General features: G+C 46.2%; 1 protein-coding gene across 3 annotated transcripts in view; it reads right to left on the bottom strand.

Annotated features, from left to right (window-relative positions):
- The window catches only part of GDPD5 (glycerophosphodiester phosphodiesterase domain containing 5), a 308105-nt gene that overhangs the window by 17705 nt on the left and 266425 nt on the right, over window positions 1-23975 (bottom strand). For all 3 annotated transcript variants that reach the window (XM_024205078.1, XM_024205070.1, XM_024205087.1), the window contains 4 exons: window positions 19101-19251; window positions 15259-15477; window positions 12811-12968; window positions 7816-7963 (listed from right to left, as the gene is read on the bottom strand). In XM_024205078.1, the coding sequence (XP_024060846.1) occupies window positions 7816-7963; window positions 12811-12968; window positions 15259-15477; window positions 19101-19251 (676 nt within the window). The remainder of the gene's footprint in view (window positions 1-7815; window positions 7964-12810; window positions 12969-15258; window positions 15478-19100; window positions 19252-23975) is intronic.

Here is a 23975-nt window from a genome sequence, read left to right as displayed (position 1 = left end):
AAATGTTTCAATCAAAAAAATGCCCAGTTTTTCATCAGGACATTCCCAAATTTAAGGGTGGGGTTTTTTTGGTAACTTTTCATTCCATGAGAAAATTTTTGATATTATGAACAAAATGTTGAAATATCAGACTGTCCCCCGGGATGAAAGTTCTGTTTTCTGAAGAGCTCTCTCTCTCTCTCTCTCTCAACTGGAATAAAATACTAGCTTTAGAAGTCAGACAGGATTATTTCTGTAAAGAAAAACTAGGTGTTTTAATTCACATACGCTATGAGTGACAGCATTTGCAACACACCAATGGACCGAAATCTCCCCACAACTCCTAAATGCTGAGGAAAGGGGCACAGGAGAGTAAACACATCTGTTCTGCAGAGATACACAAAACTGAGGTCTTGTCCACACTACAGGGGGAGATCAATCTAAGTTACGAAACTTCAGCTACGTGAATAACATAGCTGATGTCGATGTACTTAGATCTACTTACCGCGAGGTCCACACTACGGCATGTCAACTAGAGACGCTCTCCCATCGACTCCCCTTGCGCATCTCGTTCAGGTGGAGTACAGGAGTCGATGGGAGAGCAATCGGCGGTCGATTTAGCGGGTCTTCATTAGACTCACTAAATCGACCACCGACGCATCAATCGCCACACGCTGAACCCCTGGTAGTGTAGGTTCAAGACTTGTGCAGTCATCCATCAGATCTCACCGTTCGACTTGTATTGACAGTTTCGCTATAGGAAGCCATTCATTAGAAGCCCTCTGCTCACAAGAGAGGATATTTTTGACCTGAATGCTAGACCTGTTCTGTTGATGAGCTCTCCAAATACTGATCACTCAAACTTAGTATCAATTCAGTGCAGTGCTCATCAAGGTATATTCAAACACTGGCTCATCTCTCTGGGGGAGAGTTTTCAAAGGCATCAATGGGAATTAGGCACCCAACTTGTTGATTTTCAACGGGAGTTGGGTGTGTGTCTGTCCCATGTGCCTTCGAAAATCTCCTCTTATAATGATATATTGTAGGATAGTACAGTTGCTGCACCATAGAAAAGACTGTCCGTTTCAGAGCCACTCACACAGGAAATGTAGTTTGAAATAGAAAACTGCATATATATATATATATATATATATATAAACTGCAAAAGAATAGAGTTGCACTGCAAAAATCTCTCCTTCATGTGCTTGGCAGCAGGAATGACAGGCCTAAAGCACCTGTTAAAATAGCAGCCCTGGAAATATTTTAGTACGGCTTCTGTGCAGCTGAACTGAATCTGCATTTTGGACTTGGAATTATTAATACCAGGAACTGGCTGATGAAAAGAATCAGCGAGAGCATGAGTGAGCATGTCTGTCAGCGAGGAGCCACAGTTACCACAGAGACTGATGCAGCTGGCACTGATTTCCCACAGCAGCAAATGGAAATGACATCCCTATTCATCCTTAAAGTGCAACAAAGCCCCTGGGGTCACCTGAGGGCCATAAAGAAACATGCCTTGGAGACCATCGCTTTTCAGCAAGAATGAAAGGTTTGCTCTGGCTCCCAGATTGAAATCAATTCCGAAAGGCTCCGATTCAGTCAGAACAGAATTCAGATGGTATGAATCACACATGGTCCTGACACTTACAGTATGAAGGGAGTTCTATGGTGAACAGCAGCCAATTATACATCAGTATGCACTGACAAATGGGTTAATCTGAGAGACTGAATAAAGGGAAGATTGGACCAAACTCCATCTGTGATGTACACACAGTTCCCACAGAGCTCAGCGAGAGCCAGGGGTTACATCAAAGGGAAGAACTTAGAAGACGGGACATATTTTTCTCTTTACCAGACTTGTCCTTTGCAATACACCTGTTTTTATCTCCCCATTTCTTGTGCAGCAAGAGGGGGAGGGATAGTTCAGTGGTTTGAGCACTGGCTAAACCCAGGGGTGTGAGTTCAATCCTTGAAGGGGCCACTTAGGGATCTGGGGCAAAATCAGTACTTGGTCCTGCTAGTGAAGGCAGGGGGCTGGACTCAATGACCTTTCGGGGTCCCTTCCAGCTCTATGAGATAAGTATATCTCCATATGTTCTGGGAGGAGGGATAGCTCAGTGGTTTGAGCATTGGCCCGCTATTCAATCCTTGAGGGGGCCATTTAGGGATCCGGGGCAAAAATCTGTCTGGGGATTGGTCCTGCTTTGAGCAGGGGGTTGGACTAGATACCTCCTGAGGTCCCTTCCAACCCTGATATTCTATGATTCTAAATCTGGCTTTAGCTCATTTACTTTCTTGTTACAGGCAATATTGATGAGGGAAACTCATTCTTATTGTTCTCCGTGGTGGTGACTTGAGAGATATTGTGGCCTAGCGCTGGAGACCTGCGCTCGATTCCTGGTTCCTCCCCCAAGTGTGTGTCTGACTTTCGGCAAGTCACCTTTCCTCCTTGTCTTAGTTTATGGGATTGATGACATTGCCCCTCCTCTGTAAAGTACTCTAAGATCTATGGATGAACAGTGCTCTATAAGAGAGCTCAATATATGAAGACAGATCTCACTGTATTTTTCCAAACCCTGATGTTTGACGCTGAACCACTGGTCAGCTTTTTAAAATAATTAATCCGATTCTGTTTTTAAGTGACCGGCTGAGCCGGCCTTGCCTCTGTTCCCATTTCAATGGCCCGACACTTGTGAAAAGAGTACTTTGAATGAATGACTGAGGATGACATTGCATCATTCATCCAGGAGGAGCCCAAATAACTTTACAGCAATTGTTGCAACCACCACCAAAATGTCACTAAAATTCTTGTGTGAATAAGGATACACAATAGGAAGCAGAACAGACTGTAGCCGTTGAAATTTCCAGAGGGAACTTAGGAAGGCAGAATATAACCATACCAGTTAGAATCTGGCCAGGCATCAGACTAAGACAATACCACCAATAACTCACGTGAGAGTGGTACGGGAACTACAGCAATTGCAAAGAGGTCACCAAGTTTTAGGACTCTTCTAAAAGACTGTCTCCAGGAGCCCAGCATCCCTCTAGCTTATGAAGGGGGCTGGTTCAGAACTTGCTCACAAAGGAGGCAGTGAGCACTGGTGGATAGAGCACTGCACTGGAACTCAATATACCTAGTTCTATTCCTGGCTCTGCCACTGGCCTGTTGGTGACCATGGGCAAGTCACTTCCCCATGCCTCAGTTTCTCCATCTGTAAAATGGGAATAATACTGCTGAACTCCTTTGTAAATTATTTTGAGATCTACTGATGAAAGGTGTGATAGAAGTGCTAGACGTTATTATTATAAATCATCCAAATACGGACCAGCCACTACCCTGCTTTAATAGTAAGACGTATTGTCACATTTGCAGCATGAGGTGATAAGAACATAAGAATTGTCATACTGGGTCACACCAATGGTCTATCTAGCCCAGTATCCTGTCTTCCGACAATGGCCAATGCAGGTGCTTCAGAGGGAATGAACAGAACAGGGCAATCATCAAGTGATCCATCCCCTATTATCCACTCCCAGCTTCTAGCAAACAGAGGCTTGGGACATTCAGAGCATGGGGTTGCATCCCTGCCCATCCTGGCTAATAGCCATTGATGGACCTATCCTCCACCTTTCTAGTTCTTTTGGGAACCCTATTATAGTTTTGGCCTTCACAACATCCCCTAGCAAAGTGTTTCACAGGTTGACTGCGCGTTGTGTGAAGAAATACTTCCTTGTGTTTGTTTTAAACGCAGCCTATTAATTTCGTTGGGTGACCCCGGGTTCATGTATTATGTGAAGGGGTAAATAACACTTCCCTATTCACTTTCTCCACACCAGTTATGATTTTATAGATCTCTATCATATCCCCTGTTGGGGCTTGTCTACACTACCAGGACAGGGATGGTGTCCCTAGCTTCTGTTTGCCAGAAGCTGGGAATTGATGACAGGGGATGGATCACTTGAGGATTACCTGTTCTGTTCATTCCCTCTGAAGCACCTGGCATTGGCCACTGTCAGAAGACAGGATACTGGGCTAGATGGACCTTTGGTCTGACCCAGTATGGCCATTCTTATGTTATGTTCTTATGCTCTTACCACTTAAGTTGATGTAAGTTATGCCATTCAGGGGTGTGAAAAAAACGTCCCCCTGAGCAACATAACTTACGTCGACTTAATGTAGTGTCTACATTGCATTATGTCAGCAGGAGACGTTCTCCCACCGACATAGCTTCCACCTCTCATTGAGATGGATTAATTACGTCGACGCACCAAATCAGATGCCGCTACATTGATCACAACTGTGCCGATTTAGTGCGGTAGTGAAGACAAGTCCCAAGTCTTCTCTTGTCAAAGCTAAACTGTCCCAGTCTTTTTAGTCTCTCCTCATGTCGAAGCTGTTCCATACCCCTACTCATTTTTGTTGCCTTTCTCTGTACCTTTTCCAATTCTAAGGTAACTTTTTTGAGATGGGGTGACCAGAACTGCAGGCAGTATTCAAGGGGTGGGCGTACCATGGATTTATATAGTGGTATTATGATATTTTCTGTCCTGTTATCTATCCCTTTCCTAATGGTTCCTAACCTTGTTTGTTTTTTGATTACTGCTGCACACTGAGCGAATGTTTTCAGAGAACTATCCAGGATGATCCCAAGATCATTTTCTTGAGTGGTAACAGCTAATTAAACCCCATCATTTCATATGTGTAACTGGGATTGTGTTTTCCTATGTGCATTACTTTGCATTTATCAACATTGAATTTCATCTGCCAGTTTGTTGCTCAGTCATGCAATTTTGTGAGATTCTTTTGTAACTCTTCACAGTCAGCTTTGGACTTAACTACACCTCTACCTCAATATAATGCTGTCCTCGGGAGCCAAAAAATCTTACCACGTTATAGGTGAAACCGCGTTATATCGAACTTGCTTTGATCCACCGGAGTGCGCAGCCCCACCCCCAGAGCACTGCTTTACCGCATTATATCCGAATTTGTGTTATATCGGGTCGCATTATATCAGGGTAGAGGTGTATCTTGAATAGCTTTGTATCATCTGCAGACTTTGCCACCTCACTGCTTATCCCTTTTTCCAGATCATTTATGAATATGTTGAACAACACTGGACTCAGTACAGCTCGCTGGGGGACACCACTATTTAACTCTCTCCACTGTGAAAATTGACCATTTATTCCTAACCTTCGTTTCCTGCCTTTTAACCAGTTAGTGATCCATGAGAGGATCTTCCTTCTTATCCCATGACTGCCTACTTTGCTTACGAGCCACTGGTAAGAGACCTTGTCAAAGGCTTTCTGAAAGTCCAAGTACACGACATCTACTGGATCATCTTTGTCCACATATTTGTTGACCCCCCTGAAAGAATTATAATAGATTGGTGAGGCATGATTTCCCTTTACAGAAGCTGTGTTGACTCTTCCAACGTATTGTATTGATGTAGGTATCTGATAATTCTGTTCTTTACTATAGTTTCAACCAATTTGCCTGGTTGTGAAGTTAGGCCTACTGGCCTGTAATTGCCAAGATTGTCTCTGGAGCCTTTTTAAAAAAAAAATCACCATCACATTAGCTATCCTCCAGTCATCTGGTACAGGGGCTGATTTCAGTGATAGGTTACATATCACAGTTAGTAGGTCTGCAGTTTCATATTTGAGTTCCTTCAGAACTCTTGGGGGAATACCATCTGGCCCTGGTGACTTATTACTGTTTCCAATTTGTTGAAAAGCTTCCTCTATTGACACGTCAATCTGGGTCAGTTCTTCAGATTTGTCACCTAAAGAATGACTCAGATGTGGGAATCCCCCTGGCATCCTCTGCAGTGAAGACTGATGCAAATAATTCATTTAGCTTCTCTGAAACGGCCTTGTCTTCTTTGAGTGCTCCTTTAGTACCCCGATCGTCCAGTGGCCCCACTGACTGTTTGACAGGCTTCCTGCTTTCTGAAGTACTTTACAAAAAATTGGCTGTTAGTTTTTGTGTCTTTTTTCCTTAATTGCTCTTCAAATTCTTTTTCATCCTGCCTAATTATACTTTCACACTTGCCAGAGTATTTTCCTTAGTAGGATTTGACTTCAAATTTTTAAACTATGTCTGATCTCCAACTGCTTCTTTTACTCTGTTGTGTAGCCAGGGTGACATTTTTTTGGTCCTCATACTGTTTTTTTGTTTGTTTTTTTATTTAGAGGCTCAAGCTATGTATACCCCTATTACAGTGTTTTTAAAAAGTTGCCCTGCAGCTTGCAGGCATTTTACTCCTGTTGCTGTTCTTTTTAATGTCTATTTAACTAGCCTCCTCAATTTGCATAGTTTCCCTTTTTGAAGCTATATACTAGTGTGGAGAGTTTCTTTGGGATCCCTATCCCCATGTTATATTTAATTATATTATGGTCATTATTACAGAGTTCAGCTACATTCACCTCTTGGACCAGATCCTGTGTGCCTCTTAAGACTAAACCAGTAATTGCCCTCACCTCGTTCGTTCCAGGACTAGTTAGTCCAAGAAGAGCTCCAAGATCGAGCTGCAGATAGTGTCCAAGACATTGCAGTGTCATGGATTCATGGAGCAGGATCAGAAAGGGCTTTTGGGTCAGTACTAGATAATCTCCATCCCTGAAATGGTGCATGAGACTTCATTTTTTAAAGAAACCCCCACCCCTCTGAATATTTAACTGTCTTGACTTGCTTTGAGAATCCCTAGACACGGCAACCTCACATCATTTCAGTTTCATGTTAGCTTTCTCAAGCTTCAAAGATCCAAATAAATGGAAATGAAAATTTTTGATGGTCCATTGTCTGCTCAGTGGCCGACAGGGCCAGTCTTCATTATCTAATCCCCCCCAAGCAGTGGAGGGATAATCACAGGCAGGAGTCGATTATATTGGTGAGGAGGCAGCAAAAATGAGATTCGCAATCTGCCTTGAAATGCTGAAGCTGACTCAGCTTGTTGAAAGTTTCAGCCCTTTCTGAGCGTGCTCGCTATTGCTGGAACTGTGACAGCTGCTACAATGGACGGTCCCCTTCCCAGCACGCCCCCACCAGTTGCTCTAGGAACACATGGGGGGCAGGGATTGCACAACATAGTCTCCACAACCCCTACCGCCCTTGCTCTAGCTGTCCATAAGGAGACAGGGCCAAGCTGGTGTTGCAGGGAGTCCTGGAGCCACTGCCACCCATCTCTCCCGACTGGTGCCTGCCCACCCACGGCTGGAAAGCTGGAACTACGTGAGGGACCAGAGCTCTGCTCCCCATCCACCAGCTCTGTCACTCCTACCACCAGCTGAGGAGACCTGCCCACCTCAGGAACCAAAGGGAACCCATTCCCCAACTGACCACCCAGCTCATCTGAAAAGGGGATCCACTTTCCACGTAACATCCCATAGACAGACTTAGGGAAAACCCACCCCTGCCACCATCACCACCACTGCTGCTGCTAGGAACAGCTGCCAGATAGGGGTGCCACCTAGGGGTACCTCAATGTGGTATTGGTGAGAGGGAGCATGGTGTGTTGAAGGGTACTAAGCCAGGGGGGCATGGAGTGGAAGAACTGACTGATTTGAATAGGAGAAGACTATGAAGACAGAGTTTTGCTGAGGGAAGAGGGAAAAGTATCCAACCCAGGGAATCTTGTAGATCTGGGACGGAACATTTTTGAAGGAGTCTCTCATTAAAATTTTGGTAGCATGCTGCTCAAAATACCCCTCTAATGTATGGCTTCTACAGGCCAGAGCTGCCTCGAACACACCCAGAAAGCTGTCCCTGTTTTTTAAAGGGATCACCGTGGAGGCGAATCTTATGTACCGTATGGATATTTCACATGTGGTCTTGCTTACCATTAGCCAAACGGGAAAAGGCACCTTGCTAAGGATTTGTGAGCTATCAGACGTGACAGACTGAACGCCAGCACACCAGAGGATAGAGAACAGCCATGGTTCATTCACAACGTAGAGATTAACGCTCAGGTTCGCGGCGTTGTATTCCCTGCCGAGAAAGATAATGGAGCGGAAGGTTAGTATCTCTGTAAGTACAGCATACAGAAGACACAAAATACTATGTCCTATGCATGGGTGATTCGCGTGAAATAAATACAAAGGGAGATTCGAGTCATCTGACAAAACAGCATGCTTTTTAATATTGGCCAGATTGGAAATTTGGTGAAGTAGGTCATTTGGAAATGCAAGATCTCGTCTGGCCTTAAAACCTATTAAACCACTATTTTGATCTTAAAAGCTTTATTCACTCACCAGAGCAGATTCTGGCTTAGATATACATAATTCTCTCACCCCACATGGTGGTATGCCGGACACATTTTTAAAAAGAGTTCCTAATTAGGGTGATGTAAAATTAACAGCCATCGCAGATGCCTATAATACTGAAAGGGCAAGTCACTGAATTAAACTGGAGACCGATGTAAGAGTCAGTCATACTCTTACTCTTCTGCCCGGGTCCAGACGTAGATTTATGGGGCTCTTGTTGGCTAACAAAAGAGGTCTCAAGGCTTCTGAATGCTTGAATTCATTTTTCAAGGGTTTTGCTCCAGAGGCCAGAACACAAGACTGGGAGACAAGAACTCTCGAGTTGCAATGCAGATATTGATCCTGTCTGTGGCCCTGGGTAAGTCACTCTGCTGCAGTTTCCCTATCTGACTGTGATGATTCATTAACACTTGCCAAGTACTTTGAAGATGGTCAACGCTATACGTAATTATGGAGGTAGCACCAGGCTGTTAATACGATCTGATTATACTGAATGCTGGGTGAAGCTATACACTCTTGAAAGCAATGCTGGTTGTGCTGAGTAAGCACTGCATATACAGTAGTTAGGACATTTATTTTGGGGTAAAAGATGGCATTTCATCAGGGTTTATTCAGTCCGTGTGGTTGGTAGCTCCCCAGTTAATGAATCTGTTGTTGGACTGTGGCAATGTCCCTTTGAACCCTATGGTTGACCCCTTCAGTTTGCCAACATGGCAGGTTTGGTTCTTGAGGCTGCTGAGCACACAGAACGGAGCCGGGATAATTAGAACAAATCACCACACAATTGCCGGGTGGGCGTCCCTTCGCCATAACTCTCCAAGAGCCGGACAATGAATGGAAAGGAGAAAGGGTGGGCAAGGCTTTGTTCTACCCAGACCACCAGGGGCTACTTTGCAATCATAAGATTGCTCCTTGTAGCACTTGGGCAGAGCTGGTTTCTCTAGCTCCGTAATGTATGTAACGTGGCCTGGTTTTGTTTTCAGCAGCGGCAGCGAGCTTTTATTAACCACATTCATATTACTAGCTGCTCTGTGCAAACATGGTGTGTGTAGCAGAAAAAGAGGATTCAGTTTGAGTTTAACACAGCGGTTGCCATTACAGGGTCAATTCTTTAGTAGAAGGAATCTGACAATTAAAAAAGGGGACTGGTGCATTTGGGCCAAAATTGATGTGGATTGAAAAGGGTGTATTTATTTCTACTACAGCAGCGTCAAGAGAGTCCAACTGTGCTAGGCGCTGTATGTACGCTGGAGGAACTTAATGTAAATGGACAAGACAAAGGGTGGGAGGGGAAACAGAGGCACAGAGAGGGGAAGTGACTTGCCCAAGGTCACACAGCAAGTCAGTGGCAGAGCTGGGAATAGAACCCAGGTCTCTAAACACCCTATCACTGGACCTCTCTGCCTCTCCTTCAGTGAAAGATACAGGGCATATTTTGCCTTCATTCCTTCCCCATCCCTTTGGCACAGTGCTGGTCTTCGAGGCAGGGCCTGGATCGATCTACACGTCTGGACAGCTCCCCCTGACGCAGCGCAGCTCCGCACTGGTTCTCAGTGGCAGCCTGCACTGCAGTAGCACAATTTGGCCCTTAGTCATTTCACATCCGTGTGTTGTGAACTCTGTTTTTCAAAAAACAGCATCGGTTACAATGTGATACACAGCACTTCAGTCATCAGTCCTTATCCACACAACAGGACCTACTTTCCTTTCTAGCTCTAAAATATTATCTCCTCTCCCAAACCATTTGATTTCCATAGGTTTTCTTAAGGACCAAGTCAAGCTTGGCAAGCAGTAAATCCTAAAAATTAACAAGGCCGCCTAGGGGCAAAACATCCCTTATCTGTTTAACTTTAGCTGCTGAGGTCATTTTGATTCACACCCTATGAAATTCAAACGCCACATACTGCCGAGAAGAAACACGGCATTGGCTAATTAAAGATGAGACGAGGCTGATTTAAATAGGGTCATTAAAAGACTTGCGTTCAAATTTATCGGCACAAAGTAATGTCTGAAAGAACTCAGGACCTTGGCCTAAATCAGAGGTTCACAGCAGCAGCAGCTCTGGAGCAGATGAATGAGACGCAAAGGGCAGTTGCTGATCGGGTTGAAAAACTGGCTGGACGTGCTTTGTACGAGATGCCTAAACTTCCTCTGAAGACTATATTGGAATGAGAACCAGATGATTAATATTTTGATTTCTAAAAGGCTCCCTTAATGTCGTCACACACTAGACTCCATGTAAAAAGCTATTAAGATTAGCCCCTCTCTCCTCCCGCTTCCATGACCCTCGCTTGGAAATGGACCATAATATAAATCTCTTCTCCCACAGGATCTTTGGCAAACGTACTAGTGTGGCACAGGTATTTAAACTACACAACCCCCTTTACTGTCCAAGGAGTCAGATCCAGGGCTGCCCTCAGTCTAGATTTTCACGCAATGTCCCAGTTTGAATCGGACTGTCCCATGTCTTGGGATCTCATTGTAAAATAACTAAAAAGGTATCCGGAAAGATCTTTGATAGCCATGCAACCAGCGGTGCTGCTGCACCCCCCTGGCTTGGAGTAGTAAAAACAAACACCAAATACATGGTTTCCATCATAGCCCCCCCCTCTATACAAATTGTTCCAGCACCCCTACCGGCAACACCATCAAAATGTCACAGTGCTGTGAGATCAAGGTCTCCACACCAGCAAGGGATGCCTGTCCTAGAGGAGAACATTTTAACATGAGGCATCCCAGGCTGTTTCCCCTTTACCATGCTGATAATTAGCAGGTCATAAAACTTTTATAAAGAAACCTCTTTCACGACCACTAGGTGCTGGTGGCAAAGCTTTAACGCAGAAGCAATAACGTAATACATTTTATTCCCTAATACACAGCAGGAGAGAGGGATTCTGTTGAGAAGCCTTTAAAGGCCTGGCTCAGCTGCCTCACTGCTCCCTCAGGAGATTAACCCTGTAACCCTTCTAAAGTGGCCGGTTCCCAGAAGATAATACCTGAAAACTGCCCAGAAAGGTCAATCCCTAGGTGGCTCTGCTGGGGACACTTGGTCTGGGGACTGAGGAAGGTTTCCTGCAGTGGGTTGGCTAGATTACCAATGGCCAGGGTCAGGGGGTGGAGGAGCATGTTGGAGTAAAGGGAGAGAGACTGAGGAGGAGCTTCGTCTGAGTCTTCAGCCCTTCAGCACTGCAAGGGTGGAGTCCATTGTCTCGTGACTGACAAAAGTATTCAAGACGATAACTGTGTTTTTGTGGTGGGGTGGTGGGGAGAGAGAGGCTTCTATATACACTAATACTAACTAACTCTTTTACAGCACTTTTCATCATAGATCTCAAGGCACTTTACAAAGGCGGTCAGGATCACTAGCTCCGTTTTACAGATGGGGAAACTGAGGCACAGACCGGCGACATGACTTGCCCAAAGACAGAGAGCAGACCAGTGGCACACAGGGGAACAGAGCCCATGTCTCCTGAGACCCAGTCTCTAGCCACTAGGCCACACTGCCTGTTTCAGCTAAGGCCCTGCTTGCCAGTGCCCCTCTCTGCCCCACTCGGACACAACCGCAGCACGAACCAGCGCTATGGACCATCGGAAGAGAACTGTGACAGGTTTATGGCTTGAGAGTCTGCCCTGCACCTGGGTATCACTGCATACAATGCCTGCGGGAAGTTCTCAGCATCTCGCTCAGAACGGAGCCTCCTTTTGCCTCTTTCCCTTGATGGTAGCTCAGCCTCAGTTTGCTCGGTGACCCCCGTTGATTCATGGGTTACTCAGGAAATTATTCACAAGAAATCACAATCCCATTAACTGCTTTTCTTGTACTTTCAGCCTGGCCTATGTCTTGCTCTCCTTTGCCTGAGGTAGCTGTGAAAACAGGGCTGACAAATTCCAGGGGGCTCTGGTAGGAGACACTAAGGCCCTCCCATCATCAAGTGGCAACAGGGCACCGCTGCGTGCGCATTGCCATGTGATGCCAGGAGGCTGAGAAAAGGAGGCCTGTGCGTCGTTCAGTCCTGCCTGCCAATAGGACAGGTGAACCCAGCTGAGTGCAGGTTTCTCACTCAATAGGAACAGACAGAGCAGACGAGAAGGACGTCACACCATTCTGCAGTCCCTTTACCTCACTTGGTCTTCCACTCCCAGCACCCGTAGCTGAGGGGGAGTTTCCTGCTGTCTCCCATGGCCCAGCAGATACGATGGGCCCATTCAAGGGGAAAATGGAGTCTGTCCTTGGTTGAAGTGATGTTGCCACTATAGACTCTCCCCCCCCAGACCCGCTGGACAGCCAGCGATGTGCCCTGTTAAGTGGGAGCAGTTCTTTGTTGTGGAAGGACAGCAGCTGCCTGGAAACCGGTAGGCCAACGACCCGCAGATTCCAAGGCCAGAAGGGACCACCAGATCCTGTGGGTTTAGTGCTGGGTCCCGGTTCCTGGCTTGACCACAGCTTGAGGGCACAGCAGGCCTCAATGGGAAGGGGCGAGGGAGCGGCTATATACTCTGGTTTTGCAAAATGCACACAGCACACGCACAGAGCAAGTGCAAATTCACACCAATGAATGCTGAGGCCCGCACCTGATGTCCTCACTGGTGACCTTAGTGTACCGCAGGTTCAGCTGTTTGATGCCTTTGTCTCTCAAGCGCTCCGCGTCTGCTTTGAGGTCAGAAGTCTGCTGGAAACCTGGCGCAATTTGCCTCACCAGCTGCCGCTCCGTGTTGGGCAGCCACATCACCTGGAGATACAGAGAGACAGTCAATAAATTGAGCCATTCTGATTAAAGAGATGATTCTCAAAGACAGAAACCTGTTTGCAGCTGGGAAAGCGTTAGGAATCCGGGCTCTGAGCAGTTTGGAGTATAGAGAAGCGGGAAGGACAGCCAAGCTAGAGACTTTGCACTAATGCTATAATCAGCTTAAAGGGGCTTAAAGCCTCACACGTCTTTACTTGACTGCATTTTGAATGCGGGGCTGACTAGCTGACACTGTGCGGTCTTGGCACCAGACTTTCATCTCGAGAGACACGGGTTTAAATTCTAACCCAGAGGACAAGGGATAAGGAATTGGAAGGTCTCATGCTAAGATACACTTTGCGCCCATCAAAACATCCAGTTCAGCAGAAGGACCCATGGAAAGGATACCAAGCAGGCTCTGGCAGAGCTGGGTAGGAAAAGTTTTCCACCAACTGCCCAAATTATGCCCGGCTCAAACTAGCATTATCCAGTCTTCACTTCCATCAGCACTAAATCCGTTCAAACCTTGCAATTTTTAGCACTTCCTGCTCCGATTTCAAAGCGCTGTACACACATTAGCTTAATCAATTAACAATAATAGGGTCTACCTCAGTCACAAGGTCTGGGCTCGACGCAGGAATTACTGGGTGAAAATCTTTGGCGTTATGCAGGTCAGACCAGATGATCAAAGCGGTCCCTTCTGGCCTTAAATCCTACTAATCTATGAAGAATAACTAATCAGTGCTCACCTAATAATGCACCAGAACAGCTTAAAGCAGGGGATGCACATTTTCAGCCAGCTAGGCTGGGATTCTGGAGCAAAGGAGTTCAGTTCACACAACTAGGCAGAGTGCATCAAAATGGATTTTGTTCTCACTGCCAAGGGCTTGTATTTTAATAATTATTCTGCTCAGCTCTTTGCATTAGCTCGCCCACACAATTGCAAAGAGGGGAACACGATTCCCCTTGTGGTGAAATGAGCTCCAGGAAAGCTGACAGAGATTCAAACAGGCTCTCAAAAAAAATATCTGGTGGTGTGGCCTCACGGTTAATTGAAACTCGGGTGGCAGCGGTAGTCATTAGAAAGACAGATGCAAGCTAAAAATGGATCCTTCCCCCAGGCTAATCATTTCATAAGTGTGATTGCTAAACATTTCCATTTTTCTCTGCATACATATGTATTATTCACCTAATTGGAAAGTCTGAAATATTTCACAGTCACAAGATGTGCAGCTGCTTAGCACATCAGCAAGAGAGAGTGGGTGCTGGGGGCTCATGCAGCTAACAGGGTTTCCTAGGGGCTGGGACAAGGCTGCAGGTTAAGCAGCTGGAGCGAGTGAACGAGCAAGCAGGACCCTCCGGAGCCCTGGGGAGAAGCCGAGGCAGACGAACAGCCGCTTCTTGGGACAGACCAGGTGTGGATGCCTGCGTTCATGTTTGTTCCTATTTCTGTTCAGGGAAACAGGACCACAAGTATGTTCTGTAAATAAACAGATCACACTAAGATACCCGGACTCTGCATCATGAATTTCTCATCCAAACCGAAACCACCACCCTGCAAGGTGCCGGATTTTGGGAATTATCTGGCCAAAGGGGCAACAATTCCTTGAAAGGTGGGAAGAGGCAGGAACTGATGGGGGCTTGCTGTAGAGGGAGGCTTCCCTTCGCTTTTCTACTGAAACCTGGCTCTGAGGATTAGCTGGACACACAGGAAGGAGCTGTCTTGTGCTAGACGAGTCTCACTTGCTCCTGCTGCCGGGCACAAAGGGAAGTGCGTTAGCGCATCCACTCACGTGAAGAGGTCTGCGATTGCCTCTGCATCCAAACCCCCCGGTGGCAGGAACTAGCACCATTCAGCCTCACAGAACATTGGGGTCAAGCTGTGACGAGGCCTCCTGATACCGTACTGCCTGCATCCTGATTTCCCTGTGTGAGCCCCGGCAGATTGTGTGCTCTGGGGCAGCCCAAATCCTGGCGCCCCCCCCCCAAACAGCACCCACATTGCAAGAGAGCAGTGCAAGAGAATGAAGAGCAAGGCTTTCTGGGATCGGAACACCCTAGACCACTGTGGGTTAGTGGGTGGACAATATCATCAGGAAGTGGGCAGCGTGGTTTCACCACGGCTAAGCACAGAGGAGGTCAAAAGCCTCTACGGCATGAGAAGGAAAACTGGCCAGAAATCAGTTTTCTGCCTGGAACCCTGATTTCTCCAGTTACTAAAGCAACTGCTCTTCCTCTGAGCTTGAAAGAGCCAGCCCACGAGCCTCCGTCTCCAAAGCGCTGCAGGACTTACAGCCTGCTGCTGGATCCCTGACTCCAGTATGGTCTGCAGGGTAATGTTGATGTAAGTGCTGTAGTATGGATGATCTCGTGGCAGGTCCTGAAAGTTCAAAATCACTGACATGTTGTCCTTGGCGATCCGCAACATATCAGCCAGCTTACAGACCGACTGGTTTGCAGCTTCCAGGTAATCTGAACCCGAGAGGGAGCCAGCCGTCCAGAAGGGGTCACTCTGAAAACAAACAAGGGTCAGAGTTATTGCCATGCAACTGGGGTCCCTGCTGTGACAGAGGGCAGACAGAACCCATTTTCTGCCCACGTCGTGGTGGCAATAAAGTTACCTCTGGCAGCTGCCCCTGAAATCTGCCTTGTGACTAGCCAAGCTGCTAGGGAAAGTTGGCCAAGTGTTTTCCAACACAACGTTTTTTTGCCAGAAAATACTGATTCATCAAAACAGATGACTTTCCTGGGAAAGGGTCAGTTTCAATTCAACTTTAGTGAGGAAAGGTTTCTCAGGTCCAGGATGAAATTGCTGGTCAGGGAGAGAGGCAACCCAGACCTCAGAATGCCCAGTAGCCCGGTGGTTGGGGGCGTTCCTTGGGAAGGTGAGAGCCCCAGATCCAAGTCCTTGCTGTGAATCAGGCAGACAGACTCGAATCTCAGCCTCACACATCCCAGGTGAGCGCCCTGGTCCCTGGGCTGCTGGGTATTCTGTGATCTCTCTCTGTCCTCCCCTCACACTCTTGTTTTTCACGAAAAATTTCATGAGGCCTCAGTTACATCCTGGAACGGGAACCATATTTGAAATCTCAGAAATTTTCACAGAGTGGGAACCGTTTCCCACCCAGCTCTACTGATAGGTCTCAGTCCCAATAAGTAACAGTCAAGCAAAGTCTTTCAAACCAGGAGGCAGTGTGGCCCCAGCAAACAAGGCACTGAACTAGGTGCCAGGAGAGATGGCTTCTATTTTCAGTCTGACACTGACTTGCTGAACGACTTTGGGCAAGTCCTCCCTGTCCCTCAGTTTTCCCATTGGAGGATATGATGCATGCCCTTACCAGGAGTACTGTGTGCAGTTCTGGTCACCCCATCTCAAAGGCTATAGCATAAATAAAAGGGGGTTGGAAATGGGTAAGGAGCACTATCAAGGGCATGAAAATACATTTGAAGAGTCTGGGAACATCTAAATTCAGCCCATTTCATAATATAGAAACAGAAAGGTGGAAACAGAAAAGTGGAAAATTCAAAACGGGTGAAGGAAATATTAATTAGCCTGTGGAACTCACTGCCACAAGATATGACTGAGGTCAAGAGTTTACTATGCTTCTATAAAGGACTGGATACTTATATGAATACAAAGAATATCCAGAGTTATAACAGATTTATAGATTTGGTGGCCTGAAGTGACCACTGTGATTATCTAGTCTGAACTCCTGTATAACAAGGCCACAAAATTTCCCAGAATTAACTCCTATTTGAAATAGAGCAGAGCTTTTAGAAAAATATCCAATATTGATTTAAAAATTCACAGTGATGGAGGATCCACCACAAGCCTTGGTAAGTTAAAAATCTGCATCTTATTTCCAGCCATACAATCTTGTTTTACTTTTGTCTGCTAGGACTGAAGAGGCCATTATAGTAAAGATTGAAAACCCAAAAGAATTTTAGAAGAGATTTAAACCCTGCTGCTTCAGGGAATAAACCAACCTCTCGTTATTGGGGATCAAGAGGAAATTTTCCCTGGGGGCAAGTTATCCCATCATAGCCTCCTGAAGGGTTTCTTGCCCCTTCCTCTGAAGACGTCGGTACAGGTCACTGTTGGATACAGGATCCGGGGCCAGACAGACCAGTGGTCTGATCCAATCTAGTAGAATTATTGTGTTCCTCTACTTACCATCCTTTCTAAAGTGCTTTGGGACCCTTGGATGAAAAGTGCTATGCCTTGGTTTAAGACCATCTAAACATTATTATCCAACCACAAAGAGTAACGAGAAGGCAACCAGGGGAAACGCTACAAAAAAGCAGCCCCTCAGTGATAAAAACAAGCAATAGTGCTGACCCTTTAGATCAGTGGTGCCCAAACTTTTCCTGTCGCACTCCCTCACCCTCTTACCAGTAATGGAATCTGTCTGTGCCTGCCCCCCTCCATTACTGCACAGTTGGCACAGCAGAGGCGGTTGGGTTGAAGGCGGAGCTAAGAGCAGAACTGGGGATGGGGGAGGAGCTGCGGCTGGGGCAGGAGCAAGGGGCTGAGGGGAACTGTGGCTGGGGGACTGAACAGAGGGCCAAGCGGGGCTGGGGTTGGCTCGGGCCCTGCTGCACGCCCCCTGAATGTTCCTCCCCCTGCCTCCCCCGGGGGGCAGCCCCACAGTTTGGGGACCACTGCTTTAGACATTCTTCCCATGCAGCAGGAAGTTATTTGGCTGTTTTCTTTGACACCCAAGAATGGGAACTCAACGACATTCAAAGAGAATGTACTCTGCCGGCCAAGGAACCGGACAGGCAGAATTACAAAGGGAGTCCATAATCGGTTGCAGCACTATAGTGACACTGCCGGATGGATGTTGTGGCAGAGGAAATGCTAGATGCCACTATCAACAAGTCACTTCAAACAGATCCAGATCTGCCAGTCCCCAATACACTGTGCAGTCTGGAGAGGTTCCTTATCTGGCAGTGCAGAGGAGCTGGGATATATTCATTAAATCTGAGTGTCACCTGCCCTTCAACCTCCATGTCATCTCTATTGCACTCAGCCGAGAGTGAATCTGCCGTCAGCCCTGAGCTTTATAAGGGAAGAAATGGTATTTGATAAAAAACTGAGACCTTTTCTGCTCAGAATCCATTCACCCCACCATATGATTTACATGTTAATCCGCACACAGGAGGCATGGTAAGGGTTATTAAAAGCGAAATAAAGAGGAGGCATATTGCTGTTGGACTCGCAAATTGCATTAAGGCTTTTAAAAACATTAGAACACTACAGGGTTTTTGCAACATCCCACTGATGTGCAGAGAGAAAGCAGGATACAACCATAAGTTCTCATCTTTGAGAGGCTGTAGAAGAGCCCCACAATCAGGAGTATTTTAGCAAGCAAGGACAAGTGCAATATTCTCTGTAAGGAGCTGATTCAATATAAACACATCTCTTCTTTGCCTCTGCCTAACATGAGGATGGAGGAAGCTTTTGACTTATGTGGAGTAACTCTGGAGGGTCTGCTGGGAGAACTCACGGCAGTAACAATAAGGAATAATGCTTAATACTTTCATGTCCTATTTTCTTCATCTCTAAAATGGGGACCTGAGAAACAGTGCAAGTGGCTTGCCCATGTTTTCGAGCAGCTGAGCAGCTTTAGAAGCCAGGTCTCTTTACTCTTAGTCCATTGCCCTATCAACCGGCCACCAGCTCCCAGCAGATGCAAATGCAAAATTCGATGTTTGTGCACACAAGTCAGAGGTTCAGGACATGCAAACACAGACCAACGTTTGGGCATTCCATTTTAGAACCGCGGCGGGGGCTTCTGGAAGATTCCTTCATTTGGCAGGCTGGAACTGGCTACGGTGCTGCGCTAAACTATCAGAATGGCACAGCTAAGTTACTTGGTGCCATTCGGTGAGAGAGGGCAGAGTTGAATGGGGTTCACAGAGCAGCATAGGGGAAGCCTGGCTTGGTCTATTCACCCTTCATTAAACCCTTTTACTGAGGGGACGGCAGCACTCTCATCCACCTGACAGGGTCTGTGGTGTGAACTTTCAACCAATGTCCTGACTTTAGATACAGGGTACACAGCTCTCCCCTCTTCCCCCTCCCCCCCCCAGATGGTAGGGACCCTATCTTCAGTACATGATCGCACGCACTCTTAGGAACCATTCTCCAGCATTAAGACTCTCCAGGTCAGTCCAGTTGAACATGTAAGAATGCTTGTTGGCCAGCTCTGGAAACACTTCCTCCACGTTAGTTGTCCTCCTGAGCGTCTTATCGTGCATAAGGAATGGCACCCCATCATAGCTGCAAAGCAAACAAGCATCTCCGTTAACCTCTAGCTATTCGCTAGCACGTACACCATATTAGAGCAGAACAGTTGGTGTCTGCTCCACCCTCTCTCCAGCTTTTCAGACCGGGGTTAAAATGCGGTCAAGATCTCAATTATTTTTGCAGGCCCTTAATGTTCTTGATTCATTTACAAAGCTAGACACATAGGAGAAAAATCTCTAAAATGCATTGCAGATGCTTTCATCCGTTTCAAGGTTTTCACAGCTCCACTCTTAACTTAGAGTTTCTCTTAGGATTTGGTAAACTAACTTGGATAAGAACAGAACTCCCCACCTGAGTGACTGCCAAAAAACTCACCCCATTCTCCTGAGGCCCAAAAACCACTGAAAATTAATTATGAATCCTGTTAATTTTATCATGGGAGGCCCTTTATACACGTGTAAAGCAAATAATGCCTGCCCTGAAAGTCTTACAACCTAAAAATTAGACAAACGATAAAATTTTCAAAAGTACATGAGTTACTTAGGACCTCAATTTCCCCATGTAGGACCCTCAAGTCCCACAGAATTTCAATAAGGTTTAGACTATTAAGTGCCTAATGCATCGTCTGTACCGGTGGTGACTGTGTGTAGGGTTCGTGTAGAACACGCTGCAGTGAAAAGTCTCTGGCATGGGCGATGTAGCAAGGAAAGGTTCCAGCAGCAGGGAGCTGCCTCCTCACTGCCAGAGCCTTTCCCTGCAGCTTGGGTGGATAGACAGCCCTGTAGAAGGTTCTGCCACGTCTTTAGTCTACCCGCATAAGCCTTGTCTCAGCTACTTAAACTCATGCTGGGGGGCGTGCCGTGTGTGTATTCTACATGCCGCCGTAAGTGTAGACATAGCCTAAGTCACTTTTGAAAATGGTTTTTAGTATCCTGAGTTACCTAGGCACTTTTGAAAACGTCACCTCACAAGTAACGAATGACAGCAACAGTGCAGTGGGAATGGAGGACAAAGGTTACTGAAGAAGAGTTATCCAGTTACTCGGGTTTAGTTACAGGCGTTTTTTGGTGGTTCATTTTTCATTTTGACCTGCTTTTGCACTTCTGGGACTTGGTTGGGGCAGGAAGCACACAAATATCGCAAGAGGCACAGTGCTTGTGTTATTTACAAGCCAGTCGGAAGCAGAAGATGCTGGGGTATCTCACAAGAGAGCCTATCTTCACGAGATTCCCAGCCCAACTGCGCAAAAAGTTCTGATAAACATCCAAAGCAAACATGAAATCCAGACTAGCCTTTTGAGATTCACCTTGCCCTAAACGGTCCAACTAGTACTACTCAGCAGCTCTCCAAACATGAGCTGGCTAAAGTTCACAATGCCCCTGTGAAGTACAGAAGCAGTATTCCCATTTCACAGATGGGAAAACTAGGAAGGGGATTAGGAGACTCGCCCCAGCCCATAGATGGAGGTAGTGTTGGGGCTAGGATGAGCACTCTGGCTCTTAATCCTGTGGTCACATTACGCCTGCCTGTCTCTCATTACATTATGAACTTTTTCAAAAAGAGAACTAACCATGGCTTTAAACCTGAACTTAGTGAACAATTTTGTTGCGGATGTGGGAGCCAGAAAAGGATCCCTTGTTGTCCATAGCTGTACTGGGCTCTGCAGTGCTAAAACTGGAGTAATAAAGGTTCATATTTTGGTCAGGAAAACCAGATATACTTGTAATGCAGACCAGGCAGCAGATTAGCTGAGCTAAAAAGTTGTTATTTTTATTTAAATGCTTTTCTGACCATAACCACACACACATTTCCTCTGAAGATATGGGTTACCCTAGAGAAGTGTGCTAGATTCAGAGTAAAATATATTGAACGCAGCATCCATACAAGCAGCTGCAGAGGAGGGGGCAGATACCATGAACAGAATTTTGCCCCATGAAGTAAAATAGCCGCATCTATGTACTGCCTATGGGCCCCACCCAGATGTTTAACAAACACTTCAAAGAAGATGACAGAAGAGTGGCAACATTAAAAGAAGAAGAGGGACCCCACAGAGGTTGAAGAGCTGTGGACGAGAATTCTTTGCTGTGGAGGTTTGAAATCTATCTCAGAGCAGCACAACAAACCCTTTTGAAAGAATAAGGCTCTAGACACGATTTTCGCAGTGAGGAAGACAGGTTGGGGCAGCTGTTCGTCGGGAAGCTGCCGCCATGCTTCTCCAGTCACCGGCTGGCCTGAGGTGCAGGGAGTGAAGCCCTGGAAATGGCCAGGGGTGTCAAAGCACAGATCCCCACTGTAGCGAGGCTCAAGAGGGAGATCTTGAATACGGACAGGGTTAACAGTAAAAACCCATTTGAATCTAATTGGGAGTCTGCCAAGGAGCCTGCCTTGAGCTGGGAGCGGTACAAAGACCTACTTTAGTTGACGGAGCAAATGCAGTCCCAGCTTCACCACTGCCCGCGGAAGGGCCTTATCCGAAATGTCACTCAAATCTTATTTTCTATTTCTAGCAAGGAATTATATAAACTGCCTTTCCACCCAAAGCAACACGCTGACACAGCACCAGTCCTGGCCAGAAGCACATCATGCCTCGACATCTGAAGGTCTTTCATACGGTTTAAAACAGCCGAGCAGACACAGAATGAAGAGTGTTGACTGTTTAAGGTAGATAGGCGCCCACGACTCAGTACATCTCTCAGCACAGTGTACTCAAACACTCTTTAACCAACACAGTGCCGTGCAGAAACCCTGTGTGGCCTTTAACGTTCCCTCCCCTTCCTAATCCCCTCCATGGCCCCATCCAGGTGTGTTGTCACTTGGAACGCCCGGGCTAAGTAGCATCGTACAAACATGCACAAGTAAGAAAGGCACTGCGTGTACAGCGGAGCCCTGACTTTATAAAGATCCTGCAGGATGCATTTCATGAATCAAGGTGGGCATGATGTCAAGGAAACATGCAGACTCCACACTCCCATGGAGCCAGGGGAGACAAAAGCTTTTCAGTTGAAGTGCAGATCAGGGTTCTCCTGCAGGGGGCAGTAGACAGCTCGGCAGCTGAAACACAGGCCTGCCATTTCAGCAGCATGACGTGGTCCAGGGTCAGGGTGTTTGAGTGATACTTTCAACTCCACAATTCTGCAAGGTCAGCTGACTCTGTTAGAATAGCTACGCAAAGCGACCAGGATCATCCCTGACACACAAGCGATTATTTTGCTTCCAATGGTATTCTCTTTGCAACAGTTAATGACTTAACTTTGGAATGATTCTAAAGGGATTAAGCCGCTATCAACCCTGATTTGTCCTTCAACACTGCAAAATGACCTCCCGCTAGAGCGGAGAGGAACTTCCATTAGGGTTTAAATCTGTTTGCTGTCAGACGGCGATTGCAAAAGACAAGCCCTGATGTTCAAACTCCATAACCCACAAGCCTATCTTTTACCGCAGAGACGCCTTTCAGATAGAATAACCCATCAAAGAGGTGGGTTTAAAAAAAAAATTGTCTCTCTCTCTTGTGGGTTAATTTCAAGCTATTTTTTAGCATCAGATATGAACCCTGATCCACACTATATGCAAATGCAGTGTCACTATTAGACAAGCAAGAGAGGGTCACTGACTTTCAGTGCAGCAAAATGAAACCATGAGACTCCACATCCTCCCCCATGCAAAGAACGAGAATCAGATTTAGCATCTAACCTAACAACAGAAATAACAAGCATCCTCTCCAGGATTCAGCCTGGCACATGTGCTTACAGCCCTGGGAAGGTACTAAAAGGAATGCCTTTCCTGAGTGTGGTTTGCTATGCATCCACATCTCACATGTTAGTGAGTGCTCTCTTGCTATACTCTTCCCCATTTCGCCCTGCCTCTGTTCTCCTCTCTCACTTCCTTCCTTTTTTCCTGTGCCCCATTCGTCTATTCCACTTCATCCATTTTTGTTGCATGCATTAACCAGTTCTTCAACACTGTGATACTCTCCCTTTTTATATCTTCCACTTAACAACCTTGAATTTGGTCCAAAAGTGCAAGTTCAAAGAGAAGCAGCAGAGATATTTGTCTGTGACTTGTATCTTCTAATTCAAAATAAATATCCCATCTAACCTTGCATATAGCCTCCCTCACTTGCTGCTGCTTATTCTTTATTACACACAATCCTGCACCTGGCCTTAAATTAGCTCCTTGGGCAAGGACTGTCCTTCTACTCTGTGTTTATACACAGCGGTTCTACGATGGGGCCCTGAGCCTGACTGCTGCTGCTAGGTGCTACCATAATAGCAGTCACACACAATCATCCTTAAAAATGTCCCTCTGAAGTTTTGCCTCCCATTCAGTAGGAGCAAACAACAGTGGAAGTTTGTTGTACAGACGATGTCGAATCTGCTCTCTGCAAATGTGCACATGTTGTATGTCTATGAAGAAAACATGCATCAAATATTTATATTTAAGAGATCTAGGAGGTCTGAGGAAATTAAATGCAGGAAATTCCCCTCTTAGACATTTTTTATGTGAGAATAACTCCACTCTTTCAAAGATTTCCCCTAACTCAGCCTTGCCAAGTTCTACAGGGTAGAACTGATTTTTTTGGGGGGGGGGGGGGGAAAGGGGGAAAATGGGGGGGAACAGGCAGATAAAAATCTAATTAAATTTTCTTCATCTTTAGCATCATGGTAAGGGAAGGCAAAGAGATTGTGTGTCTGGGCTGGTAAATTCTCATGGCCGTTTTAACTCGGGTGGCACTTGTACAATGCAATGAAAAAATTTAG

Source organism: Terrapene carolina, unplaced genomic scaffold (assembly GCF_002925995.2).
Source record: "Terrapene carolina triunguis isolate 2854851 unplaced genomic scaffold, T_m_triunguis-2.0 Scaffold97, whole genome shotgun sequence".
NCBI classification, from domain to species: Eukaryota; Metazoa; Chordata; order Testudines; family Emydidae; genus Terrapene; species Terrapene triunguis.
This window is presented reverse-complemented; position numbering and strand designations above follow the sequence as displayed.